General features: G+C 39.3%; 1 protein-coding gene across 2 annotated transcripts in view; it reads left to right on the forward strand.

The window, feature by feature from the left end:
• Positions 1 to 20350, forward strand: part of KIAA0825 (KIAA0825 ortholog) — a 515459-nt gene that overhangs the window by 93799 nt on the left and 401310 nt on the right. For both annotated transcript variants that reach the window (XM_089679161.1, XM_089679162.1), the window contains exon 5: positions 15239 to 15415. In XM_089679161.1, the coding sequence (XP_089535287.1) occupies positions 15239 to 15415 (177 nt within the window). The remainder of the gene's footprint in view (positions 1 to 15238; positions 15416 to 20350) is intronic.

The raw sequence follows: 20350 nt of genomic DNA on the forward strand, positions 1-20350 counted from the left end.
AACTGTATCAAGTGTTGCACTACTTTGTATCCACACATATATGAGTTTTGAAGCATCAGTAATAGAAAAATTGCTTATGTACAGTGCACTAGGACTACCTGTCCTCCTGAGGATTTACCCCCCTTCCTGACCAGGCCATTTTTTGTATTACGGAGCTGCATTTCTTTAACTGGCAATTGCGTGGTCATTCAACGCTGCACCGAAATGAAATGTATGTCCATTTATTTCCCACAAATTGAGCTCTCTTTTGATGGTAGTTGATCGCCTGTGCGGTTTTTATTTTTTGCACTTTGAAGAAAAAAAAACACTGACAATTTTGAGAAAAAAACAATATTTTTTACTTTTTGCTATTAAACATGTCCAGTAAAACAATTTTAAAAATCAAATTTCGTCATAAATTTAGGCCGAAATGTATTCTGCTACATGTCTGCTTAAAAAAATCCCAAAAAGTGTAAATAAATTGGTTTACGTGAAAGTTATAGTGTTTACAAATGGCAGTATAGATACTGGATATTTTTTTTTTTTTACTAGTAATTGCGGCGATCAGCGACTTATAGTGGGACTGCGGCAGACATTTTGACACTGGGGGGAACTGACTTGGTGTCACTGACATCCCCAGTGACACCAATACAGTGATCAGTGGTAAAAAAAAAAAAGCACTGACACTGTACTAATGGCACTGGGCAGGAAAGGGTTAACATGAGGGGCGAACAAAGGGTTAACTGTGTGCAGGGAGTGGTTTATTAGGGAGGAATGTCAGTGTGCTTCACTGTAAGTATCAGTATGCTCGAGCTGACAGGGAGGAGAACTGTTATTAAACAAAACAGTCCTCCTCCCTGTCAGAGATGCTCGGTAATCACCGGGCGGCGGCGGGTAATGGCAGTGCGGGCAGGGCGCGTGCGCGCCCCCTACCCGGAGATGCAAAATCACATGTATATATACATGATTTTGCACACCCGTGCTGCCCTGTAGCAGTATTTCTGCTATAGGGCGGTCGGGAAGCGGTTAATAAATGAAAAGACGTTATTTCCAAAATAAGGTTTTCTACATAAACAGCTCCACATTCAACACTGAAGATAACAGTACCTGTCCTGCAAGTTAGAATATACCCTTTCTTGTGGCGTAGGTTAAATCTTTAAATCATCTAGGTTAAATCAATTTTAAGTTTCATGCCAGCATAACATTTTAATGATATGCTTCTCCTGATATGTGCTCATAGTTAATCAGCCTACCATAAACCTTAAATCTCTGCGGTGATATTGCTTTTCCCAAAAGTTAAAAGTCACACTTGTACTCCTGTGGGTAGCCCATCTTTTCTCAGAAAGCTTACCGCATTAAAAAGCTCACACAGCAGAAGTGAATTGGAAAGCAGAAAAGGTGTATAAAACATGAGATCCTGGAAAAGGCTAGCCTCCCCCTATTCTTGCTCCTTTATGGCTCTGTCATTTCCAATCAGCCAAGAGCACTTGTGATCAGTATATCTGATAAACTTCTCCATGCTATTTTTTTTTTAATATCAGGATTCCCCAACCTATTTAGCTCAACCACCCTCCCCCCCAAACCACCTCACTGTGCCTGTCTCTTTCCTAACCTCCTACATCCCAGCTTTTCTCAAGTCTCAAGTATAATCTTGATAAGACAGAGATACACTGTGTCATAAGCAGCTGTGTACAGCCCTGCCTCCGACTACAACTAATTTGTGCAGGAAAAAATTAAATCAGGAGGTAAATTATATCATGATTGCTCATTCCCCACAGAGTTGGGCATCATTCTGAAGAAAATATCTAATAATTGGTTTCAGCCCGTGTCAGACACATGCAATTCCCTTCTCTAATGGCTGTGTGAGGTAGCACCGGGCCTCGGGGGTCAGCAAAGCACTGGAAATAGCTGAGCACTAGACATAGCACTAGAGAGACGGAGCACATAGGAAATGAAGTGGCAATAAGTGTAATCCGTGGGGGAAATGCGCTTCACTTGGAGTTTAATATATCGCCTCCGTGTCTGGCAGAGAGCCACACAACAATTGTTTACCTTTCTGTCAGCATCTGCATCTGTTCTGTTTTGTAAACGGCACTTAACTCTCAGCCGGTAAAACGCTGGAATCAATAACAACAGCGCAGGGAATTCTTTTCTTTTTATCATATTCCGGGAAAAAAAAACCTGCTCGTTACAAACAATGTTTGCCTTAGATTAACAAGGAGCAGACATTAACAGGGTCAAAGGGATTTGGTTGGTAAGATTTTATGGCTTCCAAGACTCTCGGTAATTATATCGGTGCGATTTTGAATGCATTTTGTAACCTTTCCAAATTAAACTGTTAAAAATTGCTAGCACACAGTAATGAAGATGATTTTTTATAATTATCTTAAGTACTGTGTATAGAAAACTGCTGGCACCTTCGGTAATAATTTAGCTCGCAGTATTGCAGCTGGGATACTGAAATATTAAGACGGCCTTTTTTTATGGTTTTTGGGAAATTTGTGATTATACCACGCTATGCAGATTATTTGAAATATGGAAACTGAAACGGGGGAAGGCAAAAAGATTGGCTCGCCACAGTGTGAGTCTGTTAGTTATTATCTCTTGTAGAATAGAAAAGTGTCATTAGATGGGAGATAGTATTTTGTGTAACCAGGCATATTCGGGATATACACTGTACAGATGAACGCTGTCACAGAGGATTGTTATAATAGTTATAGCATCACTTAAAACTTAATATCATTGAGAGCAAAGGAACACATTAATGTTAATGGGATTTGTGCACGTAACTCCCCATGCACTGCTTGGAAAATGTACCCTTTAATGTCTTGAAATTCAAAATAGGCCAGTTAAATTGCTTTTCTTTTATTAAACAGCCTCCTTTTCAATTGTAGGCCCAGCGAAGTTACATTTTTTCTGTAACATTTTATTGTTCGCAACTTGGCATTTATGGTTGTTTTTACTCGATTAATTAACCTTTATTTCTTTCTCCCCCCTGCCCCACCCAACTACATTTCCATGCACAATGGTGATTTCAGATAGTGCCAACATGCATATGAGGCATAGAACATTAGAAATTGCAATGTTTGAGTGGAAGGATTCTTGTACAGCTTAAATTAACCAGTTTGATTTCTGCTGTCACTGCATATCTTGTGGCGATCAGCTTCCACTAGAAGACCATTTTCCACTTGAATGCTGAGGTAGTGCTTTGCAGCCCACTTCTGCTTTGAAAGGGTCAAACATATTATGTCGTTAACACCTTATATTCTGAATGAACACTGAACTCTAGAGTCTTGGGAAAGGGTTTTTTTTTCCCATGGAAACATAGATTCTTAATTCTTAATTTCACAAGAAAGCTGCACAGTTGTTAACTTGATTTGAATTCATAACTTGGAAAATGATACTGGCCTCAAAGAATGTGCTTTTAGCAATAACGGATGTTGTAGCCTTATTTTCTATGCAATGCCATATCATAATTTTTATACTATTTCCCAAATTAATTGACAGAGCCACTTGAAGCAATTGATATCTTTCTTATTTGTGTCAAAAAAGGATTTTAAAGGTTTTAATAAACATTTTTACATTGCATAAGCCTTCCCATTTGTTGTCAAGATCCTTGAAGGACTGATTATGTACTCAGAACTTAGAAAATGCTCATTACTGAGGATTTAAAAAACGTTTGTATGACTACATATGTTGTGTATCATTTAAATCAACGAAATATGCTGATTGGCCAAGCACAGTTATTTTGTAGCCTTGAAGGTTATAGGTGATAGGTCTAATCAGCCCTTTACTGCATGAAGTTTGTATGATTTTTTTTTTTCCCACCGAACGGTCCAGATACTTGATGTTTTCCAAATGCTCTAAGTTTCTCGTACTCTAAAATCTTGATTAGCCTATCAGCTTCTGCTTTATTTGGCTGGTGTTTTAATTGATGTTGGACTTAAAACTGGAATCTCTTCTACAGTGTCTCTTGATATGCACACTTACAATGTCATAAATTAAAATAAAAAAAAGAGAGTGTTAACTTCATCAATGCTAAAAATTAGGGGCACTGAACTAAACGAGAATGCTGGAACATATCCGAGGAAAGGACAACTGTAGGTAAGTGTAAAATGTTCATTGCACTTACTTCCATGCTGACATTTTCAGACATCCAGCTGCATTTGTGGGGAGAGTTTTAGATTGAAAAGGATAGAACAGAAGTAAATGTAATTAACACATTACATTTACTTTCCACTGTCCTTTTCTGAGATTTTCTTGAGCTGCACTTTAAAAATAGAATGTACAGAATGATCAATATTTATGCATTGGCGGCAGTGGTATGCATTGGCTGTTGAGTGGTTTGCAAATATGGTAGGGATGGCAATTGCACAAACCTAACATTCAACAGAACAAAATCAGATAGATCATAAAAGGAAAAACCTTTGACTCATTTGGAATTTGTTTTCACTGTTGGTGCTGGAGCAGAGAAAAAACACCTCTGTACTTAACATATAACTAAAGATGAAACATTTGTTTTAGTTTTGGATAGAGTGGAGAGGGATTAGAAGACCAGTCAGTTTTTATTGCCGTCTGTGCCCCCATTAGGGAGATTCAGCCTCTCTATTTGTTCTGTTTACCATTATCATTGAAAGTGAAAGTAAAAGGAAATCACTAATTTTGGTTGTCCCTAGAAATGTAAGAGAGGGAAAATCTTACAATGGGGATGCTAGTTCTGGTGACCTGAGAGTCCCCAAGAAATTCTCTTAATTTTCTGGGATTTCCTCTCACTTCCTGTTTGGCTATGGGGCAGGCAGTGAAGGGAAATCTCCACAATGGGACACAGATGGCAAAAAAAAATCTGACAGGAGTTATAACCCTCTCTTGCTCTATCCAAAATGAAAAATAAAGTTTTGCCTATAATTCTATTTAAATGTTAACTTGTAGAATAAACATAAAAGTGATAACATACCAAACACATTTCAACCTGCACAGAAACAGTTGTAAAAATGTATGATTAATTGTTGTGGAGAAATAAAAATGGCAAAACAGTCTCAGAAAAAGTAACACACTTTACCACTTTTCTGGGCAGTGTGCCTTTAAATCTGAGATCAGTGTGCTGCAAATAAGTATAATCCACATCAAAAGATCTTCTGCAGCAAACACTGGAGTCATCATGCATAAGGGAATGCACTAAATTTGAAAAAGTATAAAAAGAAAAAACAGGGCAGCACATGATCTTGAGACTTGAGAAGGGGAGACCCATCCCCAAAAACATTGTCTCCTGTCAGAGGAAGCCATGTTGGATGCTTTTGTATGCTGTGGATTCTGTTGTGGAGCACAGCTCTGAGCATGGAAGTGAGCCTTTTCTTCTCCCAACCAGTCAGCACTGTGCGTGAGGAAGCACAGAAGTGAGCCTCCTTTTCCCCCAGCGTCTCAGCACTGTGAATGAGGATTCCAACTGAAACTGCCATTTTCCTTGCACCACTGGCCATGGTATCAGTGTACAATGTCAGTCCCTTCTGCTGACAAATATGAGTGCAATCTGATTTGCTTTTATTCAACTCAATGAAGTGAACAATTGTGCAGGATCATGCATTTTCCTGTCTTTTTCTTTTCACTGTCTTTAAGGAGTTCTTACCTAAGCCTTTAAATAGGAAAGAGCCATTAGACTTCGTACATAGTTTATTTAGAAACTTTGTCTGCATCTCTGTGGGATCTTTCACATGGCAACCTGGTATCCAGAAAGCAGTTATGAAGGTTCAATTTTACTGCCAGAGCATTTATCTTCTTCTCCCCAATAAAGCTTAAAATGCACCTTTGCCCAGACATTACATAACAAGCAGTAACATACAGTAGCTTTAAAGCAACCCATCGATGACCTCTCTAGCTGCTTATACTCTGAAGAATTAATTGTCAAAGTTTCTTCAACATCAAAGCAACATCAAAGCAAAGGTTGGGTTTCAGTTGGTTTCTGACAGTTTAGTATCGCCTGCTGTGGGTTTAAATTACAAGATTAGCACACTGCCAAGATTTTGGTGCATTAGGAAAATAAATTTTCAGTGCTTCTATTTTGAAATTGAAGATGAATTGCTCTGCAATGCATAAAGTTGCAAACACGAATGAGAGAACAAAACAAGGCATCAGGTGCACTTTCAGTGCATTAATTGTGACAATGGATGTCATAAATGCACTGACAAACAGCATGCCTATTGGTATTGCCCAGGGGAGCAGCAATCTGGTATTCGGTCACATGGAAGATCTTAACAACTGCTCTGGTTAAGCAATGTTACAAACTGCAATAGAGAGAAAACTGTAATAAAACCACTGCTTACACGCAAATATTTGGGGAGTAGTAAGCACTTGTAACTGGCCTCTGAGTGGTATTATGACAGTATATCCTGGCCAGTGAACAGGCAGTGATCCAGGTACTGTTTTCTCCTAGTGCAGGAAAATTCAATAGAAATGACCTGTCGTGAGAAGATAGAGAGCGACATCCTTGCAGCAGTGAAACAAGTTTAACATCCGTTTTTGGATCTGGTAACTAATCATCAAGTTTCGAGTCATTGCTATTGAATTCTCCCAGACTAGGAAAAACTAAGATGCCATGTTATAATGGTAATCCTAAGTGTCTGCATCCATTGAGAAGTAGATGAGTATTTTATTAAAGGCATTTATTTAATGCCAACGATTTACACAGTGCTTTTATATATTGTACATTCACATTAGTTCAGGCTCTCAAGGTGCTTACAATCTGAGGTCCCCTTTTCACATGCATACTTAGAACAATTTAGACAGGAGAAAATTATTCTACTAGTATATCTTAGAAATTTGAGGGAACATGCAAACTCTTTGTAGAGAGAGTTTGTGCTGCAAGCCAGAAGTGCTAATTATTAATCCAATGTACTGCCCAACAAAAACAGAACATCTGCAGATCATGTGTGAAATGTGTCTTGAATCTCTGTGCAGATTTCTTAGGAAAGCAGTGAGGTATTCAGTCCAGCAGCAAATGAGAATTCAGTTGGCATTCTATGCGCCAACAGTTGCAATTTTTCAAAGAAATTACATTTGAAGTTGTTAGAATATGCAGCATCTACAGATTGAAACGGTAGTGATTTAGTAACATTAAATTGCAGTTTTTGTGTAGTAGTTTTATATTAATTGTAAACAAAATTTGTGTTTCCTTTAAAAACACATGAGGCTTTCCCAGGAATTAAAGAGAAATGTGGGTTAAAAAAAACAATCGTACTCAGCTAGGTTAAGGCACCAGCGATCCAATGCTGTATCTTTCCCCACTGTCTCTAAGACCGAGAATTTAGCAATCAGGCCTCTGATTGCTTTGTTTTTGGTCCTCAGTGAGCAGAGAGCCTGTGACTGTCAATCACTGATTCTCTGCTCTGCCCCTCCAGAGCTCACTAATGCCTCGAGCTGTGGAGGGGGCAGGAGCAGCTGGCTCAGGCTCTCAGGAGCTCGCTGAGAGGCTGAGGCATCTGCCGGTCAGGCATCTGGGTGGATCCCGACATTAAAGTCAGGAACCCTCCAGAGTCTGGACAAGCTGAGTGACGTCAGATTTTAGACGGCTGTAGGCTGAATAGAGGTCACAGAAGTGTGGAACTAAGTGCATTCCAGTGAGTCACAGAAGTAGGGCCTAAAAAGCTTTAGCCCTACTTCTCCTTTAAGTAAATGAAACTTTATTCTCCTTGCTGAATTAAGTTTTATTATAGCATCTGAAAATAAAACTTTTAATGCAAAAAGTTTTAGCGGATAAGAATTACACCTTGCCCCTTTAAAGCTGAACTCCAAGCGCTGTCATTGCTGCCAAGCATTTCATAATTCAGCCAGTCTGCAGTTTTAATAACTTGCATCTATCGAACATGTACATGATGTGTACCTAATGGGCAGCTGCACCTATATACAAAAAATCCCTAAGTGTGCCTGCAAAAAAATTAAAGCTTAGATTTAGCACGGTATTCCTCTGCTGTCACGTATACATGTTCTATAGAGAGATGAATGGGAGAGCTGAATTAGACATAGGGGGACAACATATCAGAGATATCAATTTTTGTCTACAACCCATGGGAGGGGTGGAGCACACATATGGAGCTTTTTTAAATAAAGGTACAGCTGTCCTTAGAGATTTATATACATCAAACCTATCAATTTAGATTGATTTTTAAATATGCCAGGGAAAATTCCTTCAGTAATGTGAAAGCTTGCCTCTGATTTAGATTCAAGCTCAGACCTGGTTGGTTTCTTAACCTCCCTGGCGGTATTCCCGAGTGTAGCTCGGGCTAAAGTTTTAGTACCACAAGCGGTAACCCCGAGCTATACTTGGGAATGCCATGCGGCGCTGCTCGGCGATCCCTCGATCACTTATCTTGTCCTGCGCTCCCGCAATGTCCCTCCTGCAGTGTCCCCTGCAATGTAATCCGGCGGATGCCGGCATCTGTCTTCTGGGTTCCGTCCCCTGCGAGCGTTGGGATGTACGGGGGACGAAACGGCGGGAAATTTGAAAATGACAAAAAGTGACAGTCACTAAAATCACGTAGTAAAACATTACTGTATCAAACCATTTCACATACATTTTGTCCCTAGTGCTTTGTCCTGTGCCCTGCCTGCATTTATACTGTTCTTATTGCCTGGAAACTGAGAAACGTCCATGACGTCCAAAAAGCGTCCCTTTAGGTCAAAAGCTGTTTTAGACCAGCTGGAGAACAGCGATAGTAAATCAGAACCACTTGCAGAATTGAGTGATAATGATTCGTGGGGAAATTCGTCATCAGACACTGAAAACAATTTTGCGACTTTGCTCAGTGATGTGCGAACTTGGCGCTATATTTCAAATTTCAGTGTTTTTGGTTTGATTATATTATTGAATTAATTAAATTATAATTTATGATTTTGTGTTTCAAGTTTTATCCTAACCAGGATGTTTACTAGACTCTTGTTCGGACAGATTTCAATGAGTTATTCCTAAGAATTACAGGCCTAGAATATAAAATGCCAAATTTTAATGCAAAATAATGGTACCGCTTTCAGCACCAAAAATTTGAAATAATCATACCGCCAGGGAGGTTAAGGGCAAATCAAGACTGATTTCATGTTAGACATATGCTAGCATAGGCTGTTCACTTTGCAGGAAAAGTTGCACTTTGCAAGGGGATTTGTTCCAGAGTTTAGTGAATGCGGTGAAGTTTCAATTTGCTAAGAGTACCCAATCACATGCAATGAATTAAAAAAAACAAAAAACAAAACAACATTTGTACTTGCATTTGATTGAATGATGGAAGTTAGCAACATTTCACCTTGTTTGCTAAGTTCTGGGGCAAATTCCCTTGCAAAGTGAACAGCCTATTCCTCCTTAGTAAGTGAGCCCCATTGCTCATTCTGGCACATTTTGGTATGGCAGAGTGTGATGTTAGCATTACTTCAAAAATAACTGGAAAGCTATGGTGTATTTTGGCTTTCTCTGAAGATGAAAAAAAGGTAGATAAAATTCCAGTAGAAGAGTTTTCTTTTTGCCCTTTTCAACCTTACAATCATTTCTTGCAATGTTCTAGTTGTTGCTATGACCATTGCAGTAAACCGAAGATGCCAGCACCGTGTAAATGTATTTTGTTGTATTACCGATCACAATACTTTCACTACAAATTATACCAAACACAGCCATGTACAAATCATTATAATTGTAAAGGTCCACGGAACAGACGACCCTGGAATTGTTTTTAACCCACGTAACCAGTTTGTGTTAAGGAACGGATGCTAAAATAGGATATGTTTTTAGAGGAAAAAATATATAAATTGCAAATACAGGGAAACAAATGAGGTCTTGTTAGTGCAGAACTGAAATCTAAGGAAAAGAAGATAACTAACGTATTGTGGGTCAAGCAAAGGTTCAACTTTCTAACAAGAAATCCTTTCCTCTTCCAAAAAAGTAATCAGACTTTGGAATTTGCTGCAAGATGAAGTAGTGTCTACAAATGTACTCAGAGAATTTAATCTTAAATTGGATTCCTTAAGGCACACAGAAGCCTTTTGATTATGCCTGTGTTTTCCATCAAAAATACAGTACCTGTACATGACTCCTCTGATGCTGGAACTTGTCTTGTCAGCCACGCTGGTTTTTTTTCTTCTTAAATAAAACTTAATGTATAAAGCTAAACCATTTTTTCACATTCTTTCCAGAGGGTGATATAATTAAACTTTAATGATGTGGTACAAAATGTACCATTCATTATTCTGTTTTAGTCATATATTTCAGTAGGTGTTTTCCCCCTTAAGGCAAAAGTTTAAGAATTCCATAAAGCAGTGTTTGTATTTAAATTATGGCCTATACAAAAGCCCACTGCAATTTTAGTAAAATAATAACCTTGTTAGTGGTCCACATGGCTCCAACAGTTCCTGAAATGCAGAAAAGTTCCCCCCTAATTGCCTCTTCATAGATAACTTGTCAGACCACCACCACTATGAATCTGCTGTTATTCTCCTATAACAGGGCTTGAAATTTTCACTCCCCTGCTCGCCAATAGCAAGTGGAGTGTGAGTGTGTGTCCCAGGGCCGTCTTGCTGAGCAAGCTCAGAGCTCAGGCCGGATCTGTCATTGGCACTGGGAGCCGTCAGCCTGCTCAATAGCTGAGCGCAGTGAAAGCAAAGCAAGGAGTGTGTGCTGTGCTCTCTGCCTCCCCCTAGAGTGCAGTACCCAGATCTGTGAGTGACCAATGAAGTTCTGCAACTTTTTATGGGGGGGTGGTGTGTGTGTATGTGTACATGTGTATATGTACATGTGTGTATCTGTACATGTGTCTGCACGGGTTTACATGTATGTGTGTGCATGTACGTGTGTGCATGTACATGTGTGTTTGTGTGTATGTACGTACATGTGTCTGTGTGTACTTGTGTCTGTGTATGTATGTACATGTGTCTGTGTATGTATGTACATGTGTCTGTGCATGTGTATTTCTGTGGAAGTACATGTATCTGTGTGTATGCGTGTCTGTACGTGCCTGTGTGTGTATACATGTGTCTGTATGTTTGTGTGTACGTGTCTTTGTGCGTGTGTGTACATGTTTCTGTGTGTATGTACATGTCTGTGTGTGTGTACAGGTGTCTCTGTGTGTGTTTGTTGGTAGCGAGTAACTCTAAGGCCTGGCTAATAGCTCAGGACTTGAAATTTTAAGCCCTGTCCTATAACACGGCCCTATACATTGGATGCCTAAGATTACATGTTGTACAATAGTGTACATGTTACAGTTTATTGCTCTCTTGACATGGAAACTGCCTTTTCTGTTAAAGAATTTGAAAAAAAAAACTACAGGCTGCTACATTTTCAACTTGCGCTATGGTTTTCATAAATGGTTCTTTCTCAATTTGATGGCCCAGTGCAATATTTTTAAAGGATAAGGATGTTTAAAGCTAACCTAGGGGGTAAGAACAGCAGGGTGAGTTTATTCCCAAATTTAAAGAAGTCAAAGACCTAAAGGGTGATTCTATTTTTGTGGGGAAAAAATTACAAATTAGAAAAAAAATAATATAGTGTTTGCAATTGCTACTCCAGTCATATTGTAAGTGAATGTTTTTAAAAATTGCCATTCCTTTTCAATCTACAGCACTGTAATTTTCTGCAAAATTCAATGCAATGAGGTTACCTGGAGGCGTTCAGTACACAGATGGTGCACAGAATGCCCCCAGAAATTTAATATACTGCTTGCGTGATTGAATTACTTATTTTCCCAGAAGTTTGCACCAAGATATAAGTCAGATTTTGAGCATCCCCTGCAACAAAAATGTCATTTTTGGTGAGATACTTCCAAAGGGAAATCACTTCTAAAGGGATGCAGACCCTGCAATTTTCCTCATTGTAGCCCTTCAGGTGCAGCAGCTGATTGATGATGATAAAATCACCCCCATACAGATTCGCGCTGCATATGGACACAGACAAATAGTTCCTTCTTCAGAATAACAAAAGGTAGGAATCTGCAACAAGGTTCATTAAAATCCTTGCAATGTACATAGATCAAAAAATGGCCACTGCCCCAGTCTATAACCGGCCTTCACAGCAAGGAGCACATGAAAGGTCGATACATGTCAAACAACAAAACAGAAAAATTCCCAGCTCAACTTGCCAGCCAGCTTGCAAACAAACCGAATTATCCTGTCTAACAGTATGCGATAAAAACAGGGGTTTAGTTAGCACACATTTGCAAATACATGCGTAAGCTACATAGCCTCGTCATGGCACCCCAGTATTCTGTAATTCCTAATTCTACAAATTTTAAGAGCCCCCATAGTAGAGACACATGTATTTAATGGATAGACCAAGGGCAGGTGATCCTGAGGGAGCCCACCCCTCCTTAAAGGTACAGGAGCACACTGGACACCCAGCATGTAGCACAATGGCAGCTAAGGTGTGCAGTGCACCTCCTTGACCAACAATTCAACAGTACAAAAAATGGCAACTGCCCCAGTCTAAACTGGCCTTCACAGCAAGGAGCACATGGAAGGGCGACGCATGTCAAACAACAAAACAGAAAAAGTCCCAGCTCAACTTGCCAGCCAGTTTGCCAACAAACCGAATTATCCTGTCTAACAGTATGCATTAAAAGCAGGGGTTTAGTTAACACACATTTGCAAATACATGGGGTGCCTTGTCATGGCACCCCAGTATTCTGTAATTCCTAACTCTACAAATTTTAAGAGCCCCCATAGTAGAAGCACATGTATTTAATGGATAGACCAAGGGCAGGTGAACCTGAGGGAGCCCACCCCTCCTTAAAGGTACAGGAGTGCACTGGACATCCAGCATGTAGCACAATGGCAGCTAAGGTGTCCAGTGCACCCCCTACCATGTGCTCCTTGCTGTGAAGGCCGGTTATAGACTGGGGCAGTGGCCATTTTTTGTACTGTTAAATTGTTGCTGCCATTGTGCTACATGCATAAATGTGTGCTAACTAAACCGGTTTTTATGTATATTGTTAGACAGGTTAATTTACATAGATCACTCAGATGGGAAAGTTTTTTTTCTCAACAAAAGTGAAGTTACTCTTTAAAGTATAACTAAAGGCACAACTTTTTTTTTTTAAATTGTGGACATGTAGAGTGGGATTAAAACACCTGACATGTTTTTATTGCTTTCCGTGTCCCCATTAGGGAAAATCACCCTCTCTATTTGTCATATTTACCAATAGAAATAGAAAATCCCATATTTTGGGTTCTGCCCAGAACAGGAATAGGGGGGAATTCTTCCAATGGGAACACTAGTTCTGGTAACAACCAGAGAGTTCCTCATTTTAGAGGGATTACCTCTCACTTCCTTTTTTGGCTATAGGGCAGGAAGTGTAGAAAAATCTCCCCAATAGGACACAGATGGCAAAAAAAACCTGATTGGTTATGTTTCTTCCTTACTCTATCCAAAATAAAAAAAAATTGTTTGCCATTAGTTCTACTTTAATAAATTTAAACCAGTTTCAGGGTGATGCACAATTTCTGACAGATTCACTTTAGATGAGTGTCTGATTGCCAAACAGAGCCCAACAAAACAATAATTCACCGTTCATTGCTTTGTTCCTGGGAGTATTACACTTATTCTAGGGTCAGTAAAAGATTATTATGAATTAAACCAAGGACCAAAAGTGTGAGTTTCTGATGGTCATTTGGAGAAAGAAGAGTCCTGGTTGTTTCTGAAAGCGGTGTGTAACACAACTGTGTGATGAATGACAGGGAGAGCAAGATGCCAGCGAAAAGGTGAGAGGTGTATCCTAAGGTATAGCAACCACAGTGTAGGTAAGTATTAAGAGTGTTCTGCAAAGTGTATAACCTGAGCAGTGACCAGATTCAGGATCATCAATATCACTCAGATGTGGTAAAGATCAGAAAGGCAGTACACAAATGGAGGACAGTGTGGGAATTGCTATTTTATTAAAACACTGTACAATTAAGTTTCAGTGTAAGGCTTCATGCACATTGGTGAAAAAAAAAGCTAAAAACCGCAAACACGAAAAAAACACAGCAAAACGCTAATGCAAAGATACTAAAAAAAACTCACGTTTTAAACGTGACTTTACACAGCTAACATAAAATGCTGGTAACCTTAGCTCTGTAAAGTCACGTTTAAAATGCAAGTTTTTTAGCATCTTTGCATTAGCGTTTTGCTGTGTTTTTTCGTGTTTGCGGTTTTTAGCTTTTTTCTTTACCAAAAACAATTTTTTTTCTGCTCAAAAAACATCCAAAAAGGCCGGTTTTCCACGATTTACCATGTTTTTCAGCGTTAGAGTGTTTTTACAGCTAAAAAACTCCTCTAGAAACCCACTAGTTCTGGGGGGTTTTTCCATCCTAAAAACGCCCCTGCAAAAAAAGTGTGCATGGACACATAGGTTAACATGCTGGGGAGTTTACTGTCTATAGAAAAAAACGTCAAAAGCCAAAAACAGCTGCTGTAAAAACGTCCACTGTGCATGAGGACTAAAACATAGATGGTGAAGTAGTACATTAACCCAGAGCAACCAATCAAAAATCAATTTCTCCTCTAAAAAATGGCAAAGGCTTGTTTCCAAATGGTGTAAAGGCTGTGATATGCTCTTGGGTTTGTTCTACTTTCTTACATTAAAGGAGAAGTATAGCCAAAGCTTTTTTGGCTGTTTTTCTCCTATGGATTACAGGAGTATCATTAGTTCTGCACTCCTGTGACCCATTTTCAGCTGACAACAGGCTGAAGCCCCCTGTCAGCTGACATCACAGAGCCTGTCTAGTCTCTGAAAAGGTCCCAACCATATGGTTGGGATCTGCCCAGGACCCTTGACTGGCACCTGGCATCCACTGAGAGCCTGATCCAGCCGCTCCCATCCCTTCCACAGCCCAGTGCTTCAGTGAGAGCGGAGGGGGAGAACTGAGTTATCGTGGTCTTTGTGCAGAGCCAGCAGGGAACAGATGCAGCATCGGATCGATGCTACATTTACCTAGATGAGTATAATGTTTTCTTTTTTTTCTCCAGCCCATGCTTCTCTTTTAAATAAACTCACTTGTTATGATACACTGGATTGCAATCAGATGATTTGTACATTATGTATAATTCTGTTTTAAGAACATGAAAGGGGTTGTGTCACTCACCACCTCCTTGTCAGGAACACATCTGTGGATCTGAGCTCCCTGGTTGGCCTCTCTGCCACTCTCTTAGCTGGATTAGTTGGATTTTTAATTTATATTACAGTGCAAATAATTGCAGAAAGAGCTTGAACACCTGTATATTTATTTTATCTACATTTTTCTTCTTTATTTTCCATAGCTGTTAACATAGAAGACCATCAGAGGAAAGCTAGAAACACAACATTACAGCTAAAGCACCTTAAATTATTGTCTAGGATCAGCAAACTCTTCCTATGGCTTGAAGAGGAGGTAGAAAAATCAAGTTCTGAGATCCTCTTTCTTTCATGTCACCCAGAGTTAAAGAGTTGTGTATCAGGTAAGATGAAAACAATAATAGGGTATTTATAAGGAAGCATTATTTATAATAATAAAAATAATTTGTAGCTGTCTTGAGCAACATGATACTTTAGCTGGCGACCCGATATCAAAGAATTGTTGGCATCACACCAGGACTTATTCCTAAATACAACTTTAAAGGAATGTGTTGGTGTTAATAACCAATCGGGTTTAATCCATCAACTTTTTTCTGCTGTTTAGAAAATATTAGAAAACTTTTTAATTTTTTTTTTCTGTAGGCAAAAGCTCCATTCTCAGTTTCTAATATTTTAGAGCAGTTAGGCCCACATTGTATATAACTGGTTCTGCTCACCTTGAATGACTTCCAGTCTTACCAAAATGACATGCATTTAAAAGTAAAATTTAATGCATTAAGCGCATATTTTGTTAACATATTGCAACATTGGCCCTAAAGCTGAAAACTGGCCTAAGCAAATATTGTCTAAATACAAGAGGCATGCGCTTTCATACTTAAATCTTTGTGTACTTTGGATATGATCTGTGCAGTCATTTAGTGTAAAATGTTGCCTTTGTGCAGGGGTTTCTTCTCTCTCCTCTTGTGCAGGGTGACTGGTCTTGTCTCCACCCCCCCTGTAGTTTTCTGCAGGCAGCCTGTAGTGGGTGCCTCTGCTGAGTTCCTCCCGCAGCTCCGTTCTCTGCACAGACTATGTACCTTACAGTGATGATATCACCAGGGATTTTTCAAAGTAATACCTGAAGTTGCAAAGGTTTTAGGTGCAAACAAACTGGATTTATATGATTTTTTTGCTTTTGAGGAATACAGTTGAAAGAAAGTTCTTGTGCCCAAGTTCAGCTTTAAAACACTTTTTTTTTCATTTCCACCACATTTTTATCAGTTCATTCTTTCTTATTTTTGTTATTTTATTAAATATAGAGAGTTTGATTGTGACTGCCCAAATACATATATATACTGTAAATACAAAATGCCCATTTTCTGTATTACTTGAAGTAACCTTACACATAGGGAATACATTGATTTCAATGATTTCACCTGCTCATATATTATATTGTGAGAAGTAATGAAGCACAACCAATGTTAAGCAGTACAAGGTAAAAAAAAAGCCTTCATATGTACATCAATAATTACAAATTCTACACAGGGCAGTATGTTATTTATTTCAGGTACTTATATAACGCCATCAATTTACGCAGCGCTTTACATATATATTGTATATTCACATCAGTCCCTAACCCTCAAGAGGTGTACAATCTAAGGTCCCTAACCTACATTCATACATACACATACTAGGGCCAATTTAGACAGGATCCAATTAACCTACCAGCATGTCTTTGGAGTGTAGGAGGAAACCAAAGTAGACATAGGGAGAACATGCAAACTCCAGACAGGTGGTGCCGTGGTTGGGATTCGAACCAACGACCCTAGTACTGCCAAATATGGTAATATACAGTATATTAGTAACATAATTTACATCAAGCTGATCTCTTTTACATGTTATCTAAGAACACACTGAAAAGTTTTCACCTTCCCTCTAAAGAGTGCCAAAACATTGGGTGTGATTTAATAATGCCCTGTACACACGATAAGAAAATCGTACGAAAGATTTCGCTCAACCACTGATCGAACGATTTTCTCTTCGTTGATGAGCGTGAGATTTTAACCGATAACGATATTGTGAACAAAAAAATCCAGTTGAACAACAGTGAAAAATGTTGTTTTGCATATGAACGACTGATTTTCTATGTGGTGGTATGACGGTCGTATGAAAAAAATCTATCAAGCGCTATCACACATGAGCGGAAACAGAAGATGACTCGGATGTTTATGTCCAAGGAGTCTTCGTAAACACAAACGAAAAATCCAAATGTTAAAAGTAGATTGGCCTAATGAGATAATGAAACCAGAATTCTGCATATTATATTTTTATATATCACTATTTATATTTATTTATATAGTTAACGTAATAAACTATATTATACTCATTGCTGTTAATTGTTGTGTATATCTCTCATTCTGGCCGGAAGGGCGTGGCTACAAGGTCACACGCACACTGCATCACTTCCACTTGTATGGAAGACGTCAACATCACGTATTGCCCGACGGACAATTTTTAAGATTGGTTAATGTGGGCCAAGATTTCAACCAACAAACGAACGCCTCTGTCGTCTGATGACCGATCGGTCAATTTTCTAATCGTGTATTCTCACCTTTACACTGGAGCGTGCAAAATCTGGTGCAGCTCTACAAAGAAACCAGTCAGCTTACATTTTTTTTTTTGTCAAAGCCTGTTTAAACAAGCTGATGTTAGAAGCTGATTGGTTACCATGCACAGCTGCTGATGTTAGAAGCTGATTGGTTACCATGCACAGCTGCACCAGATTTTTCACTCTCCAGTTTTTGGTAAATCAACCCCAATGTATTGGTTCTCAGAACAAATGTCTATATGCTTACAATTCTTTGGGCTTCTTGCTAGAACTGTTGTAATCCACAGCAATACCTCAAATAAATAAAAATTCTGAGATGTGAGATTAGCAGTGGGATTAATTAAAGTGTGTAACTGGTTATTATCATTTACTACACGTAAGTGCTCTTTGAGCAGCACTTCACAAAAGCTTAATAGAAGCCTTTCTCAGCCTCCTACTCTATATAAATGCAGACTCTTACCTTACCTGGGCAGATGTTCCAAAATACTGTAAGATACTTACCCAGTGTTTTGATCTACTAGTACCAGGTTCAGATTTGTGAGCTAGATATAAAAGCTTTCATTTACAGTGTGGCAGTGCCACCTCCCTTTAATTATGTAATCGGTTTGGAAGATTTCTTCAGTCTCTCCTCCCTCAGTGATCATTATTGAAATCTTTAACAAGGGGGCCCCCATATCCTGCCACTGCCCCATAGTACCCCTACTCATTCACCAAAAAAAGTCAGAACTAAATAAATACACAAATCCTTTAAAAAAAAATCCCCCCAATGTAAGTCCAGCGCCTACGTGATAAATGCTGACCCGCATGAAACAAATATGTAATATACTGCATGTAGGTAGGCACTACATAGAAAAAAAAACGTGAAATATGCAGTTATTTAGGAAACTAGTATCACTACATGCCCTTAAGTAGAACCATTATAATTTAAATACATTTATCAAGGTGTAGGATATATTCCAATAATTTATACAAAAAGCATATAAATCAAAAATAAATGAATAAAAGTCCACAAGTATAATTGTGCTTGAATAAAAGTGACAGTCCTTTCAACTTCTTTAAACTGTGACCCGAACCAAAAAAGTGACCTAAATCTTCACCACGTGTCGGCAGGAGAAAGTAAAGATTGCTCACTCACCAGACCTTTTGACCCCAATTAAGGTGGTCAGATGCATTTTTTGGTCATATAGGAGACCATCCTCTCAGGAAATATCTCCCCTCCAGCAGCTCTCCATTCATGGCCATATGCTGTGCAATAGGGACTCCCAACATGCCTCCAATACTTGTATGGTGTTTGATATGGACTATCCTTATGCAGATAAAGTGCCGGACCACTCAGATAAACCAAACAAGTGAGATATCCTTCTAAGTGCAGTATTTATTAAATGAGCATAAATCTGTAAAATCAAACAATCTTCCACTCACATAGAATGGTGCCTGTAAACCAGCACCAGTATCTGCAGCCTGTGTAAATCTACGATGGCCGACATGCGCTACACGCCTCGTTCTCACTAAGCCTGGATGTTCCCGGACCTGGACGTGACATTGTCGACGTACGTACGTTTCGCCCAGAGGCGTCTTCAGGAAGTGACAGCCGCCATATCCAGGTAGACTATACTGTATATGTGTCTGACTTCTGATTGGCTGACAATTAATGATGTCTAAGACGTCTGATTGGGCATCTCCGGAATATGGCCGACCGTATAGGAATTAATAGATATGAAGGAAGGAAATATATGGATGTAGAAGCGAAATTGAATTAGATTATAGTACATTAGATCAGGCTGCATATACTGGTTCGATGTCCTGTGGCACCTTCCTTGCTAATTAAGCTAACATTTTACCCATCGCTGGGCAACGATCGGTGCATTCTGATTGAAAATGTTATTAAAGATATACACACTAGTAACAATTGAATAGCAATTAAAATACACTTGAAAATATATGAAAATAAAATCAATAAAATACATTTAAACAGTAGCAACTCAGATCAATTTATCCAACAAAGGCTACATGGATCCCCTAATAAACCCGCTGATGAAGATCTTAAATTTATTATTGTATATTTAGGCAAGGGGGAATATATAGGGTAGGAGGACATGACAGACCCTATGTTCTGTAAAATGTCATAAAGTTTTACCAACGTACATAAAAGCTCATAACAGGAATGATTTATTAAAGGGGTACCCTCTTTAGGGGAACTAAATTGAGATATACCTTACTTCCCCCATTTGGAGGTGCACATGGGAGTACCCTATTTAGGGTAAATCATTCCTGTTATGAGCTTCTATGACACCATGGACAAGGGGTCTCTAAGTGATGTTATAGGAGCATGGTCACCTGGTGACATCATCGTGTGACCCTGCCCCCATACTTACCGGGGGGAGAAGTGTCTGTCATTTGATGAGCATCTCTAGATGAACTAGTTGTGTTTAGTGGGTGGTGGGATTTTTTTTTTCATATGGGTGGATGTTCATCGTAATTGATGAGCAGGGGTCCCCGCACCCACACAACCACCGGGTCAGCTGTGCTCATCAACATGGGGACAAGGTACTTTGAGGAGAGAAGAGATCCCTTCTCTTGGACATGGTTCGGGTCTGGGCGCCTGCTACCCTTTTCTGGCCTACCGGGCTGCATGGGATTTTGGGGGGAGACCCCACACATTAAAAAAAACAAAATGGCATGGGGGTCCTCTCAAAATCCACACCAGACTCGAAGGGCCTGGCATGGATTG

Source organism: Staurois parvus, unplaced genomic scaffold, assembly GCF_062004578.1.
Source record: "Staurois parvus isolate SC_StPar_1 unplaced genomic scaffold, SC_StPar_1.0 ptg000218l, whole genome shotgun sequence".
In the NCBI taxonomy this organism is placed as follows: Eukaryota; Metazoa; Chordata; class Amphibia; order Anura; family Ranidae; genus Staurois; species Staurois parvus.